Source organism: Galeopterus variegatus, unplaced genomic scaffold (assembly GCF_000696425.1).
Source record: "Galeopterus variegatus unplaced genomic scaffold, G_variegatus-3.0.2 Scaffold4422, whole genome shotgun sequence".
NCBI classification, from domain to species: Eukaryota; Metazoa; Chordata; class Mammalia; order Dermoptera; family Cynocephalidae; genus Galeopterus; species Galeopterus variegatus.
In genome coordinates this window covers 133,306-148,923 of record NW_007730533.1, presented here as the reverse complement: position 1 = coordinate 148,923, position 15,618 = coordinate 133,306, and the positions used below count along the sequence as shown (strand labels likewise).

The following is a 15,618-nucleotide window of genomic DNA, read 5'->3' as shown; positions in this document are numbered from 1 at the left end:
GGGGGGGGGGGGGGGGGGGGGGGGGGGGCGTGATGGAGGTGGAAGCCCAGGGACCCTGACAGCTAGAGTGTTGGGACTCAGGATGGGGTCTCCAGAAGTGGAAAAGATGCCCCGGCAGATGGAGGTGGCGGTGTCCGCGTTATTGACAGGTTTGGGAAGAGCCCAGGCTAGGGCTGCTCTCCTCCCAAGACAGTTTGGCTGAAGCGTTTAATCCTGTAAGGGCTGCTTTGGCGTGAAGAGGCATTAGAAACCCGGTGTAAGCCTCCAACAGTAGCTGGTCTGGCCTCTCACACACGGAATGGTTGTAACCCTCTCTCTGATCTCATCCCAAGTCATCTCGCTGGAGGACGATTACTTCTGCTTCAAAATGGCCCTCAGCCACGAGCCAAGACTTAGGAGTGGGACAGCCCATTTGGGAAGGAAGATGTTTTTAGAAAGTTTAAGACTTCTTAAAAAGTTCACTTTACAAAGCATGCTTCTCTTGGTCAGGAGAGGGAAAGCCTGAAGGTGGTTCCAGGCGAAAGGAACTGAGACCAGAGGGGGAAAAAAACTCTCAATCTCTTGTAGAGAAAGCCAGGAGCCATCGTGTGGCAGACTTCTGGGCCTGCCTCCGACAGCTGGTTTCATTTAGATTTTTGTGTGATTAACCGACATCTTCCTGTTCCTTTGCCACATGTATCTAGCAAGCCTCTTTTACCTTATAAGGGAAATCCTTTGTAGCGTGTGGAAGGCTTTGATTGCAGGAAGAGGAGGAGCCCACAATGACTAGCAGTGACTAGCAGTTTTTCAAAAATACATATATATGTATGTATATACATATATATGTGTATATCTCAGAGCTCTTTTGATTCCAGTTGGTTGAAAATCTGCCAATAGCATGGTTGTCAGGATTCAAAATATCCCACATAAGGGCTGCTCACTTCTTTTTTTTTAAAAGACAACTGATGAATCCAAGCACCTCTGTATAATCTTAAAAATAAATTCCCTTTTGGGGTGATGAAAATGTTCTGGAATTAGGTAGTGGTCTTGGTTGCGGTTTTGTGATTATCAAGGAAAAAGTTCCTGCCCCAGTTGCTGAAGGTGTTAGGAGGAGTTAAGATTCATGCCACTGAAAAGAGGCACCTATTCATTGGAAGGACTGGGTGACATTTCTTAAAAGGGTTCATCAGTAGTTTCAAAGGATGCTGAGATCAAAAACCTGTGGGAGTCTCCCCTCTGTCTGCCTCTAGGACTCTGGGGCAGATAACACTTCCTGATTCTCTGTGTTTTTCAGCCACTCCAGCCTCCTTTTTTTTGCTGTATAAACTCAGGGAGCAGGGGAAGGAGTGATTTTCCCCAGTTTTTGTAGCTTTCCCCAATTCAGAGATTCCTTATTTGTCCTAATAGGAAGAACCTGGTGTGGATCCACCTGCATCTTCATGCCTCCCCTTGGTCGAGCCCCATTTGACCAACTCTCAATGTTCCTTCCTAAGCGTGGGCATCCCTGGGTAACTTGTCTGGCCTCGAAGCCCCCACAAGACTCAGAAAGCAGGTTCAAAACAGGAAGAGCCCTCGGGTGGGGCTCAAGAGTTTACCAGCTCTGAGTCGCTGAACAAAACCATTTCACCTGGCTGGGCCCCTCAGTTTCCTCATCTGTAAAATGGGTGAGACATGTGAGAAGTAAACGAGATAAAACCATGGTAGTAAGAGCTACCCTTCTGTGGGACTCCCCACCTGCCTGGGGCATGCAGTGCTACACCCTTTAACTACAAGTAATCAGGCTTTGGGATAGAGAGGCTCAGAGAGGTGAAGCAACCTGCCCAACGCCACATGGCTATGAATGGCAAAGCTGGGTTTCTCACCAAGCACTTTTTGACCCCAGAGTTCCTGCTTTTATGCACTGTACTGTACTTCCTTCCTTGAAGGTGAAAATGCCTTGAAAAGCTAGTGACACTCTCCAGACATCCCTTCCATGCATGTAACCAGGTTTTCTTTCCTTTCTAATACCTTTCTGTCCCATCGTCTCTCGGCCAGACTTAGTTAAGGATGGTGTTCCGATTGGGCTGCCCCCACACCTTGCTAACTGTATGGCCAACGTTTAACTGAGGCCTCCATATTCTTGCATTTATCTTGCCATTCAGGTGAGTGGGAGCAGACCTAAGAGACAGGATGAGCCGGGTCACAGGTGGCCTTGCTCTCTAGGAGCCCTGGAACAAGCTACCACTGTTTGTCTTTTTCAAGGAAGAGCCCACACTAGATCTTATCCTCATTAGGATAAGACATTAGGTCTATTATGAGTTGCTGGGGAGGCCAGCGCTGTCGTCTCAGAGCACGTGGTATGCTTGTCTGTCCTCCATGTTGACTCAAACCCCACCACCACCACCAATCCTGTACTGGGACACACACCTCTTGTCACCGAGTAGATGTTCCCTGACATTTTCAGGGAAGATTGTACTGAAATTTTATGTTCTCCAGACAAGAAAGTGTGAATTCCTCACAGCCTCAATTCCTGGCTGGCTTTGGTGGAGGGACTGTGTTAGCTGAGGGAAGGACACAACAGGGATTCCTGCTGCTGGCTGGCCTGTTAACTTTTTAATCTGACTGCACTTCTGACCTCCCCAGGCCGAAGGTGATGTGGCAGCTCTCAATCGACGCATCCAGCTCGTTGAGGAGGAGTTGGACAGGGCTCAAGAGCGACTAGCCACAGCCCTGCAGAAGCTGGAGGAGGCGGAAAAGGCTGCAGATGAGAGTGAGAGGTAAAGATGCTTTGAAGCTGGTGGCATCGGTGTTTGCTTCTGGAAAATGGGGATCGTACTGCTGCCCCCTCAGAGCCGGAGTGAAAGTAAACGAGATCACACAGATGTGCGCATGTCCACGTACATCTAAATGCAGGACAGTGCTTTGTGAACCAATGCTCTGTGTAGAGATGTCTATCACTGCGGTAGCCATGAAGAAAAACCTCCAACAGGCAGAGGAAGGAGAAAAAATTGGCAGATGTAAGACTGTGAATGTGACTGCCAGAGGTGGTTGGTTTGCAAAGCACTATTTCACATCTTTTGTCTGAAAGCCATGATGCCTCTCATGGGTGTTCTTGAGACATAAGTTTTCAGGGTAATGTGACAAAAGCGGACATGAAAACTTGGAATGGGCCATGTGCAAAGATGATTAATGGTGCTGTGGGGGAGGCTTTAGGCTCTTGGATGGTAACAACTGCATTTCAGGGACATGCACAAACCAGCACTATCAGTCTACTTTCGCTGATGGAGTTCTTCACCCCCTTGCTATGTGTGCTGGGTTCAGGCCTCCAGCAGGGTGCTTTGTCCTCGGGTGCAGGATCATTCTGTGGCACGCCTTGGCACAGGCTCTGGAAGACTGTAGGTAGATTGTGTAGTTCACAGAAGCAGCGGCCTCTATGTGGTGGTAAATGGGTTCCTTGTGTGGCAATGGTGAGGACCGGTTCATTGTGCGTCTGCCACACAGTCATACTGAAGTAATCACTTGACCTGTCCAATATGGTTTTCCAGTATAAACCCCAAAGAGTTCATTTCTGATTGTTCTCCAAGTCTAGGGAATCTTGGAGACTGCAAGTTGCCAAGGTGGGAAATTTCTTCCCATGGAGTGGAGCAGCCAGGGTAGAGGGAACGAACACCAGTGCAGGCTCTGCTTCAGCCACTTAATAGAGAGAGAGGTGGCAGCTCAAGGCAGCCATGGGGAATTGTGAAGGACCAGTCATGAGGAGCTCATGGCTGTGCCTGGTGCCTGGATTAGCTGCTGCCCATGTTCATAGACCAGACTGGCCAGATGTCTCACTTCAAGGGCCTCCAATGACAAACTGAGAGAGCCTCGGAAGGCCACTCACTTGTTCGCATCATTTCACCAGAGGCCTTTGGTGACACCCTTGCTGGACACTGCTGTGTTCAGTAGAGAGAATTCTACACTTGGAGCTGGAGGATCTAGATTCAAGTCCTTCCATTGCCACTTACTACATGGACTTGGGCAAGTCACTTGGATCTCCTGAGTACCACAGAGGCTTTTCCAACAAGAAGCATTCCCCCCTAGCTTGTTCACATGCTGAGGTTAAGGCCTTGCACAGGTCTGGAGGGGTTTGACAGTTAGCTGAGAATGCTAGTGACAGCCCACATGCAGGTATTTATTGCACAGCAAGAAGTATATGGCCCTCTGCTCTGGGAGGGAACAACACACATCAGTGATACGTTATCCCAGGTTTGGCCTCTTTGGAGGTCTCTGATCCTATTTAGTTCACTCCAAGCAGTGCAGACCAGAGCAAGCTCATTTCATGGCCAGCTGAGTTGTAGCAAAGCTCCAACTGTCCCCAGGACACCATCCTTTCCAAATTGGATGTATCTAGTTGAGTTCGGGCCCTCCCCATCACTCTCCTGGTTGGTATCTGCTTCTCATCTGGCCTTCCCACTCAGTCCATCCATCATTCTGGTTTCCACTCACTTCCAGTTTTGAAGCCCTCCAGTGGTTCCCTGGCCCCTCAGCATAAACCCCTTAGCATGTCATCAAAGCACCAAGCCCATGGTCCAGCCACCCTGACCTCCCTGCCAGTTCTCAAATGGAAGTGTTCTTTCATTCTTCTGGGGCTTTCTTGTACAGCTCTCCCTCACCTCACATTTTCCCTCCCTATTCACTCGTGGACTCTCTTCTTACCCTTGGATGCCTAGCCTAAATGTCACCTCTTCTGGAAAGCCTTTTGTGATCCAATCCTCACCACAGCAGAACTCACTGCTGCTGCTCAGCATTCCCACAGACAGCCAGCACAGACCTGTGATGACATGGTGGTAACTGCTGGCTTACAAGTATGCCTTGTTACTAGTTATTCAGAGGAGTAGAGAATGGGAGCACAGACTCTGGAGCCAGACCAGCAGGGTTTGAGGGTCAGCTCTGCCACTTACTAGCTCCATAGCCTTGAGCAAGTTACTTCGCCTCTCTGTATGCCTTGGTTTCTTCATCCATAAAATAGGATAATGTACCTACTTCACAGGGCAGCTGTGAAGGTGAAGGCACTTAGAACAGAGCCTGGCAATCAGGAAAGATGAAGTGAATGTGAGCTTGACCACAGTGGTGCTCAGAAGATTAAGAGACATGTCTAGATGAGCAGTGGGTGGAGGTGTATGAGTGGCGGTAATGACAAAATCACTCCTTGCAGAGGAATGAAGGTGATAGAAAACCGGGCCATGAAAGATGAGGAGAAGATGGAGATTCAGGAGATGCAGCTCAAAGAGGCCAAGCACATTGCTGAGGAGGCTGACCGCAAGTATGAGGAGGTGAGTGGGGCTGGCAGATGGCAGCAGCAGGAAGTGGGAAGAAATGGACCTGCTGATAGGGAAAGCCCTGGGGCTGCCTAAAGCCCTCAGTTAGGTCATCTGTCCTTCTGTGTGCACGTCTGTTTTTCCAGTGATAGCCACTTGACCAGGAAACCACGATACCAGAGTCCTGGGGGCACTTGTCTAACTTGGTGGGGAAACCAAATGATCAAGTCACTTTTGCCCTACAGCTGGGTGTTTCGACACAGTTTGGCAAAAATTGAGGATGTGGTGCCCAGCACTGGCTCTTCACACCATGAGAGCTCAGTCCCTCTTTTGCCTGCCTCCATGGCTCAGCTCTTCCTTCCCCTTGTCTGTTTCACTCCTGCGGCCTGCAAGAGAGAATTTAGATTTCCTCCAGCCTCCAGGACTATTTGAGTTGAAGAACCAACAGAAAGCCCCTCATTACAGATGCTTTGGGTTGGGCATTGCTCTCTGCTTGGGGAGGGCATTCTACCAGACACGCCTGGCATGGGGACCAGTCTCAGTCAGGCCTTTCTGTCTCTGCAGGTAGCTCGTAAGTTGGTTGTCCTGGAGGGCGAGCTGGAAAGGGCAGAGGAGCGTGCGGAGGTGTCTGAACTGTGAGTGGCAGAACAGGACTGAGCAGGGCTCAGCTCAGCTCCTGGGGTGGAGCAGGAGGGACTTGGGCGTGCTGGGAATTGACTCCGGCTGGGGCCTCTGCTCAGTTCTTCTTCTTTGTTTCCATGGCTGACAAAGAGAGATGGCCACTGTATGTTCTTACTGCCCTGAAATGTGTTGCCTGTGTGTTGACTATTCCCAAAAAGATATTGGGAAATAGGTGGTAGCAGAGAAGTCCAGAAGTCCCATTTTCCCAGAGAGGATGTCTCAGGATGCTATGCCTTCTTAACAGAACACTGACCTGTGGAAGGCAGGCTGTCCCATCAGTGTTTAAATGCTTTGCTCCTGATGTCATTGTTTGGCTGTAACATATTCCGGGGGGGGGGAAGGTGAGAAGTTGATCAGAATCCCACAATCTCCAAAAAACCAAAAGCCTCTCCTTTTGGCCTTGGATGAGGAGTCCAGCTCCACAGAGTAACCTACAGTGCTGAGAGATCTAGTTTCACAAACCCACTCCAAGCTTGCTTCCTGGAGTATCTGGTGTAAACTCTGGTTGTTGTCTCCCAGCCTCTTGCCCTCAATCTCATTCCTACACCTTCCGGAGTCTGCCTCATCAATCACAGATTTCACAAGTCCCTGTTGCCTCACCCTTGGCGGAAGCCCAGGAGTGCTTTACAAACCTTACAAATATTCCTTGGCCTGGCCTGCCTCGCCTCTGCCTGGTATGACAGGGCTTGGATAAGTACACAGCATTTCGTCTCAGAAAAATCCATGAACATTTTTCCCCACATTCCTTCTGGGGGCCCCCGGGCAGCACAGGTTTCTCCTTTTGCAAAATTCTTTCAGGGGGATTGCCTGCTGTAAGGCAGGATGAGACACAAAAATCCTTTATCTTCATGCAGAAAATGTGGTGACCTGGAAGAAGAACTTAAGAATGTCACCAACAATCTGAAATCGCTCGAGGCTGCATCTGAAAAGGTTGGTGGTTGGCTTGACTTGAAGGGTGGCCTGCCTGACTTTGTTCTTTTCTCCCCAAGAGGTACATGGGGGTGTGACACCAGGTACATGGGGGTGTGCCAGGGTGTCGGGAATGTGACTTTTGTTTATTAAAAGTGACAGTAGCTTTGGTGCCCAGCAGTCAGGGGTTTTGTCCCTACAAAAAGAGCTATCCAGTGGCTGGATTTCTCACACAGGCTCTTGGATCCTCTTCCAAGGAGTCTTAGCACCATCTTTTTTGTCTTTTTTTTTTTTTTTTCATGTCCGGCAACGGACCGCAACCCTCAGTGTCGCGCCCGTACTGGACCGGGACCGGCAACGGGATCGCAACCCTCGGTGTTGCGCCCGCACCTTGCTCAGCCACTGAGCGGGAACCGGTCTGTATGTGGGATCCGAACCCTCTGCGGGAGCGCCACCGCGCTCCCAAGTGGGGCACTGTAGCAGTGCGCCACCAGGCCGGCCCAGCACCGTCTTTTATCTCCACCTCATATAAGGATGGAGGTGGAATAAGAGGACACTTCAGAAAGTTCATGGAACAATAGAATTAAAAGATGATATGGTTCTTTCCATGAACTTTTGGAAGTACTTGCTTGCATACAAGGCTCCTCCAAGGGAGATCTGAGCACAATTGTATAAATGCTGAGCCTCACTCTCACCTGAATCCCCTGGTTCCTACAGAAATAGCTTCTCAGAGGTCAAGCAGTAGCTATCAGAGGTGGAAATTGGGCTTTCTAGGTTGAAACAGTACCCAAAGCAGTCACTAAAGGGCAGAACCACATTAGGAGCAATATACACACTCTTCTGTTGCACAGCTTGCTAAATTCCCCATTCTTATCTCCTCACTCTCTCTTACTTCCCTCCAGTTGAACTGAACTTAGGTTTCACAAACATTCCATATTCTCCCGTCACCTCTTGGTCTTTGAACCCGCGGTTCACTCAGCCTGGGATGGCTTTCCCTTTTCTCTTTACTTAATAAACCACTGTTCCTTTAGGCCTCTGCCCAATCATGACTTCTTCTGAGAGGCTTTTCCCTGATTTCTCATCTAGGTTAGGGGTTTCTCTGCTGTGTAGCCCCATCTACTTCTTTGCCTATCATTATGGTTTATTACACTTATTATAATTACCCCATTAATTGTATGCCTTCCTGCTAGATTGTAAGTTTTAAGGACAGGGACCATACCTGTCTTGCTCAGAGCTGTATCCCTAGTACTAGCATTGTTTCTGGCATATGTCTGATACTAGGATTTGTAATGAATAAATGCCATCCATGTGTGCATGTCAAATGCTGCCCTAAGCCAAAGGGATAGGTGTTACAACAATAATATGGCTTTTGCTCTTGAAGAGCTCAGTCTAGTCTAGTGGAAGAGTGCTTTGGGAGTACAACAGAGGGACCTTGGAAAGTTGGGAAAGGTGTCACCAAGGAGGTTGAAAAAGGCTGCAGCACATGGTGATGGCCGAGAGTACAAATTCCAGAGTCAGGCTCCAGTCATGGCTTTATCACTCAACAGCCATGTGACCCAAGACAAATAATTTAACCTTGCTGCAACTCTCATCATCTGTAAAATTGGCCAACTTCTATGAAGGGTGTCAAGTAGCATGTATTTCATTCATTTACCTCTCCCATCTTCATCGTACTTTTATCATACTTTTTATCAAGTTATCAGCTCTGGCCTTCAGATCAGTACCATCTTAGAGGGCTCTCCCACAGATTCTCTATATTTTGCCCACATTTCTTCTACCTGGAAAGGTGCCTACCTCTGCTTCTGAGGCATGTTTATAGTGCTTCGTGCACACACTATTCTCCAAGGAACAGGGAAACTACGTTCCTTTATGTTTGTTTTTTCTTTTTTTAAAGCAGTGTTTTGGTTTCTCTCACAGTATTCTGAAAAGGAGGATAAATATGAAGAAGAAATTAAACTTCTGTCTGACAAACTGAAAGAGGTGAGTGTGATCGCACCCAGATAGTTCAGGTTTCTCCTCGTTCTGTTCTTAAAGCAATGATAGCAATTCCTTTCTTCTCTAGGCTGAAACCCGTGCTGAATTTGCAGAGAGAACAGTTGCAAAACTGGAAAAGACAATTGATGACCTGGAAGGTATGAAATTACCATCTAAATGTTTGCTGAGTGTCCCACTTCTTGACACATCCTACAGACAGTTGGGGAAGTCTGTGGAGAGGTTGATGTGGGCTTTGTTCACCAAGTAAAGTGCAGAGTGATGTCACATCTGGAAGCACTGGAACGGGATAGTGTAATCAACTTCAGATTTGAGTTCCTATTCTCAGGAAGTAAAATATCTCTCCTTAATTAGTTCCGCATGTGAGTATAGAGTACCATATATGGCTCTCTGGTGTTAAAAAAAAGTCTTTAGAATTTCCTTCAACTTGCTCATTTCTGAGAGATGCCTTGCATTTTTTTTAAATGCCTTGCATTTTTACAGAAGCTCTCTCCCAGAAAACTCAAAGCTTATCACATCCTGGAAATACAGAGAATGTAGTCTACAAATCTGGTGCTTATATATCCCAGAATTTCTTGAAGAGTTCCAATTTTTAAAATTCCATCCCATGTTCTTCATGATATGGCCCCCAAACTCCAGAATCTTGGGGTTCAAATGAAATTTCCCAAATTGCCTGTCTCAACCAGAAAGGAGACAAAACTCATTCTTCAGAGCATGTGTCCCAGTGTTTGGTTTGGGAAGTGAGGTTTCCATATAAAGGAAAATGCTCCATTCCAAAGTGTAACCTTTGGACTGGGTGACATTAGAAGTCAGAAATAACCTGTGAGCAGGGGTTGGTAGGAAGAAGCTCTGTCCATTTCTAGTCACCACTCTTTTAAAGGTTCATTATGACTAATCCCTTGCAGAAGCTCAAACCATTTATAAATCACTCCATAGACCTTTTGTTTTTTCATTTGTTTTACACAGGACACAACTTTCTCCTAGTTTATGCTTTGTTTTCTCACTTTTTTCTTCCTCTCATTACTCATCTGTGGCACTCCATTCTGACCTCTTGTGTTCTGTCCCCTGTACTTCATCTTCTGAAAACTCTCCCTGGGGACCTCCACCCTCTAGATGAGCTATATGCTCAGAAGCTCAAGTACAAAGCCATCAGTGAGGAGCTGGACCATGCTCTCAACATGACCTCTCTCTGAGAGGCAGTTGGGGTGCCGCCCTCTGTCCTAGCAGTACTGAAATCTGCCTTCTGACTGTGGTGCTTACACTCCTGTGTGCTCCTAGGACCTCCAGTTCCCTGCCTCCTGGTTTGATCTTTCAAGCCTTCTTCTGATGTGTCTGTGACTCTGACTGAAATAAAGACAGGCAATCCTTATCTTCTTGCCCTCTCCTTTTCATTTTCTCCACTTGCCGCTTTTGAGCCATAGCTGTGTGCCGTTAACCGTGGCAAAAACAGAAAGTGGGCGATTAGCCTTCTCTCACAAACGAAGAGTGCATTACAAAAAGAAAATTATGCCCACATGATTCTTTTCTAAAGATGTGAAAACAGAAGCCAACTTGGCATGTGCTCTCAAATACAGCATTAGCCAACTGCATCTGCATGCCAATAGTTTTTCCTTAAATAAAATTGTTTTGAATGAAGATTCATCCCTATAAATCTCTTAGGCAGCTCAGTAGAGTCAGCAAAATCTGAAAAAACCAGCAGGCCTGTGTCTAAAATGAGATTATCCTTGAATGGTGCGTGAGCTATGAATTCAAATAGCGGCAATGGCATTTTGGTCTCTCTCTTTTCTTATTTGGTCTGTCTGTATTAGACTTTGAGAATAGTGCCTGGGGTTCCCCATGTCTTCAGTGTTCATGGAACATTCATCCAGCTCTCAGTCCTGGGAGGAAGTTCACCTCCACGCTCTGCCCTTAGAACACTGACTATAAGATGGAAAGGGAATGGAAACTGCTGTGATGTCAAAGAAAAATAAGCGAGGTGACTGTTTTCCAAGTTCCAAACAAAAGTTGCCTGAGACACTAACATCTACCTCCTCTCATACTTAACAAGGACCAACAATAACCAGGACCCTTTGCTTTGGTTTAGTAACAACTTGTAGAGTCGGCCTATGGGTGTTAAAAGCTCATGCTTATAGTAACCAAAAACTCAGATTTTTTTCCAAGATAATCCAGATTTCAATCTATCTAGTTCTCCCTTGTATCCCACCACCACCTCAAATTTTGACACTGGCATTTTGATGTCAACACATCTTTCAGATAACCCTTTGAACCTGAAAAGGGCATGAAAAATCTCCAATTAAGGTTCAGGTCCCCATACCAGCCAGCAGCCATCAAAAAAGAAAAAATCTCCAATTAGATCATCAATTTTTGGTCAATATAGCTTGGTCTCCCTATTTTTTCATTCAGCTGGGAACCTCTGTCCCAATTCTTCTTTATAGTCATTCCTCCAAAATACATCTCCCCTAAACTATCCACACCCTTCCACCCCCAACCCCTCCCTGTTCCTAACTGCCATCCACCCTGAACTTTTGCATAAACTGTTCCCCTCACATAATACCACACATATGCCCTTGGAAAGATTACAGCTGTGTAGGGAGGTGTTTTTTGTGTGCTCTCTCTGCATATTTGTTCCCAGGGTTTTTCCAGACATTTGTAGCCTCCACCCTTTGAAATAACTATGCAGCCCTGCCTATCCAGTTATTCTTCCTAACTAAGCACCTAGGTGGAAGTTCATTTACAGAGATTCGTGCTATGGAGTTCTGCTACTACCTGTTGATAGTCTATGGGTATTGTCACAATTCTCAAGGGCAATTAACACTTTAAGGGAAAGTTATTTTATCTTAGAATAACAAAAAAGATGACAGGGAATCCAGGTGATGAAGGGAGGTCAGGATTGGTCATCAAGAGACCTGCTCTACCACTTCAGTTGTGCAACCTTGAACAAACTGCTTAGCTTTTCTGCAGAATAAATGTGATATCTCAGTTATTGTTAGGATTAAATGAGATAATAGAGAAACTGGCTCATACATAGCTGGCATTCAGTTAACATCTGTTCATCCAGACTGGATAGGCCCAGGTCACTGTTACGTCTCAATGGAATCCTCCCAGGTCATAGTCTTTTTTTTTTTTAAGTGCCTTGTCAAATGAAAGGTTCAATAGTTGTAGCAGAAGAGCTCCCCTATTCTGCTTTTTTTTTTTCTTTCTGAAAATTTCTAGGCTGATCATATCACATTTGGCGAGGCATTTTGCTTTCCTCCAGTATTTTAATGAGTCTTGGCCTGGTCCCTTATCAGCTATCATTCATTGCAAACCAGTTCTCTATCATGCTCTGTCATGCATAGCTCTAAATGGCATCTTTCTTTTTTTTTTTTTTCTGACTTGTTTCTTCAGCTCAGTTACTTAACATGCCTGTGATCTGGCTTAAATTTCAGTCATGTTGCATTTACCTCGGGTTTGACTCCAATGCTCTGGATACACGGACACAACAACACAATTATGCCTGGAATTTAAACAAAAGCTCCAAAGGAAAGATGGGTTACAGGATTATATTTTCCTACCAAAGCGCAGGAAGTAATTAACTGGCACTAGGGGGGAAATGTATTAAGTCACTCATATCTAGAGTTAAAATCTTATGTCTATGTAGCATTTCATAGGTTTTGTAACATTTCTCTTTTGTTCCTCATAATAACCCCCATACCACATATTGGTATTGCTATCCCCATTTGACAGATGGGGAAACAGACCTAGAAAGTTTAAATGGCTTAGATCACTGGTACAACTGGGGCTTAAATCCAGTTGTTCTGACTCTAGGGTTGCCACATTTAACAAATAAAAATGCAGGACACTAAGATAAACCTGAATTTCAAATAGGCAATGAATAACTTTTTTTGGCATATCTTGTGCAACATTTGGGATATACTTGTACTAAATTATCTGTGGTTTATTTGAAATTCAATTTGATGGGCACTCTATTTTATCTTGCAACCCTGACTCCCAAATATGGTGCTTTGATCCCTATTATTCCATGGTGTTCTGTAATCAAAATGCAAAGTGTGTTCTCCGCTATGACTTTCACTCTGTCTATTTGAGGGTAAGAAACTTTTTTTTTTCCTTTAACAAAGATGCTTATTAATTTATTTTTCCTCCTACTCTTAATCTTCACCAGAAAAACTTGCCCAGGCCAAAGAAGAGAATGTGGGCTTACATCAGACACTGGACCAGACACTAAATGAACTTAACTGTATATAACCCAAACAGAAGAGTCTTGTTCCAACAGAAACTCCAGAGCTCCGTGTCTTTCTCTTCTAAGAAGTTTCTTTTATTATTGTGTCTTCGCTTTACTGGAAATGTCAAGCAAATTATGAATACATGACCAAATATTTTATATCAGAGAAGCTTTGAGCACCAGTTAAGTCTAATTCCTTCCTTTTTTTCAAATGACACCAGCTTTTCAGCTCTATTTTTAATTTTTAAGTTGCATTTATTCCTAAGGTAGGCAGGGTATTTCATATTGAGCATAATGTCTTAAGACTGAGGGCATTTGGTTCCTAAGAGAATAATCAACCCCACCTAGTCATGGACCATTTTAAAAACACTGAAGAATATAACCTTCTGGGTCACTGTTGGTCAAACTACAGGAAGCTAGGGACCATCACGTTAAAATGGGTGGGGATTTTCCATCCACAGCAAAAAAACAGGTGGGGGGGTGGCTATTTTGGTGTTATAAACTACAGATTAATCTGATCATCCTGGCCCTTCTCCACATTCCACTACACAGAACAAACATCCTCTGAGCAGTCAGCATGAGGATGCTTGGGAAATAGTTATAATAATTACCCAGATATTTTTTGGATAAATCCTTGATGCTCTTCTACATATTTTTCATCCGAAACTTGTTCTTTGAGGAGCAAGTGTATTATTCCAGTACTGACCCATCTTTGTCTGCCCTGATCTAAGGCCATCCACTCAGCAGGAATATAGTGAGTTGAGTCCTGTTCAGTTCAACAATATCAAAAAGACTGCTAGCCATCAATAGATTGAGCAAAAGAATTCTATTTTTTGAAGGGGACTCTCTGGCAGCAAAGTAGAGATAAAAAAGTAATTGGCCTAACTTGATCTCTATATTTCAGGGAATGGCAAATTGAAGATTTACTTATTTAAGACTTTAATTCCTTCTTCGGGACCAAGTTAATAAAAGACCTGATTAAACTGGATATGGAGTATTTTGTAGACAGGGCTGCACATCTTGGCTTTGTTATACCTGTATTTGTGTTTTCTCAGTTAACATCTCAAAGCTGAAACATTCCACATTCCCCGACAGTGTGGGAGCCAACTCAAGTTTACAATTCTGACTGAAAAATCACCCTGCTTCTAGCTTACCTGAATCCCCTGCCCTTCACTCCTATTTATTAAGCATCACACTACCCAGGAGATACACTAGCAAACTGTGCAACTGAATAAAACCCACACTTTTCTTTAGATTCTTGCAACTGTATCATATGTAATAGTATCTTTTTCTACATTTTGGTCAAATAAATTTTTACATAAACCACAATTTGTGTGAATTTTAGAATATGTGGGGACAAATGAAGCATTTTAGTTCCATGAATGTTAATGGGATGGAAAGGGCAAGATCACTGTGCCAAGAACTTAGCAAATGTTATTCATCTGCTTTATACCATGACTTCAGGATATAAGGATTACAGATGACAGCACTTGGCCTCATTAACTCAAAAGTTCCTGTCATTTGCTGTCCCTAGTCCTGCTGGAGCCGGGCTGTGAATGATAGGATGTTAATAGATGAGATAAAAACAGGGAAGATGGTCTGTGTTGAAAGTACAAGGCCTGCCTAAGCACAGCTTTCTGTGTGTTGCACATATTAAGCAAAGCAGAAGTAGAAAAGCTGGAGGAAAATAGGCTGGGTACACACTGATGAGAGCCTGAACTCAATTTGGTCAGTAGTGGAGAGCCACTGAAGATGAGTAAACAAAGCAAAACATTAGGAAAATCTAGTTAGCATTCATTTTCAAGAAGGGCTGGAGTGGGGGCAGACTACAGGCAGGAAGGCCATTTAAGAAAATGCTTCAATAATCCAGGAGAGTGGTTGTCATGGAATAAGTAAAAAGTGATTTGAAGGAAGTAGTCTTAATGGCAGGGAACATGGAGAAGGGAATATCAAAGATCACTACAGTTTCACTACCTGAATTGCTTTGATATTTGCCTATTGGGGAGGGGAGGTAGAGAATCGAAAAGAAAAGAAAGCCTTAATGCAGCATGTGAACAATTTTCTATTATCAAGTACAATTAAAACATTTCCTTCATATTAAGTCAACATTTAGCTGACACTGAGATTTTTTAGATGGTAGGTACAGGGAATGTCAATGAAGAAAGTATAATCTCTAAGTGCCCTACCTTTACTAAACTGAAGTTCCTTTTTTCCTTTTTTTTTTTTAAGTTCTTCCTTTATGTGTCTGTTTTCTCCCTCCCCCCACCCCCTTGGGTTATCATCCAATCTCAGGATACTGTTTTAGTCATCCTTAGCACTTAACATAAGAAGTGTTCAATGTTTGTTAAATCAACCCGCCCCAGCTCTTGGGGAGTTCCCAATCCCATAAAGTATGGATGGAACATGTGAGGTTGGGACCAGATTGTGAGGGGTATCATACACTAAGGTAAAGATTTTGGACTTTATCCTGCTGAGACCAGAGATGGACATTAGATAAGTGTTTTCAAATGAGCACACTGCAGCGTGCAATCCGGGTTAGAGAACATCGTCAGGGAAACC

General features: G+C 44.8%; 1 protein-coding gene across 4 annotated transcripts in view; it reads left to right on the top strand.

The window, feature by feature from the left end:
- The window catches only part of TPM4 (tropomyosin 4), a 22,202-nt gene extending 7,814 nt beyond the window's left edge, over window positions 1-14,388 (top strand). For 2 of the 4 annotated variants that reach the window (XM_008587547.1, XM_008587549.1), the window contains 7 exons: window positions 2,602-2,735; window positions 5,153-5,270; window positions 5,820-5,890; window positions 6,791-6,866; window positions 8,763-8,825; window positions 8,908-8,977; window positions 13,000-14,388. In XM_008587547.1, coding sequence (XP_008585769.1) covers window positions 2,602-2,735; window positions 5,153-5,270; window positions 5,820-5,890; window positions 6,791-6,866; window positions 8,763-8,825; window positions 8,908-8,977; window positions 13,000-13,082 — 615 coding nt within the window. In that variant the 3' untranslated portion in view covers window positions 13,083-14,388. Of the gene's footprint in view, window positions 1-2,601; window positions 2,736-5,152; window positions 5,271-5,819; window positions 5,891-6,790; window positions 6,867-8,762; window positions 8,826-8,907; window positions 8,978-9,950; window positions 10,207-12,999 lie in introns of those variants that run through there. The other 2 variants (XM_008587548.1, XM_008587550.1) reach the window with 1 other exon arrangement.
- The last annotated feature ends 1,230 nt before the right edge of the window (window positions 14,389-15,618 follow it).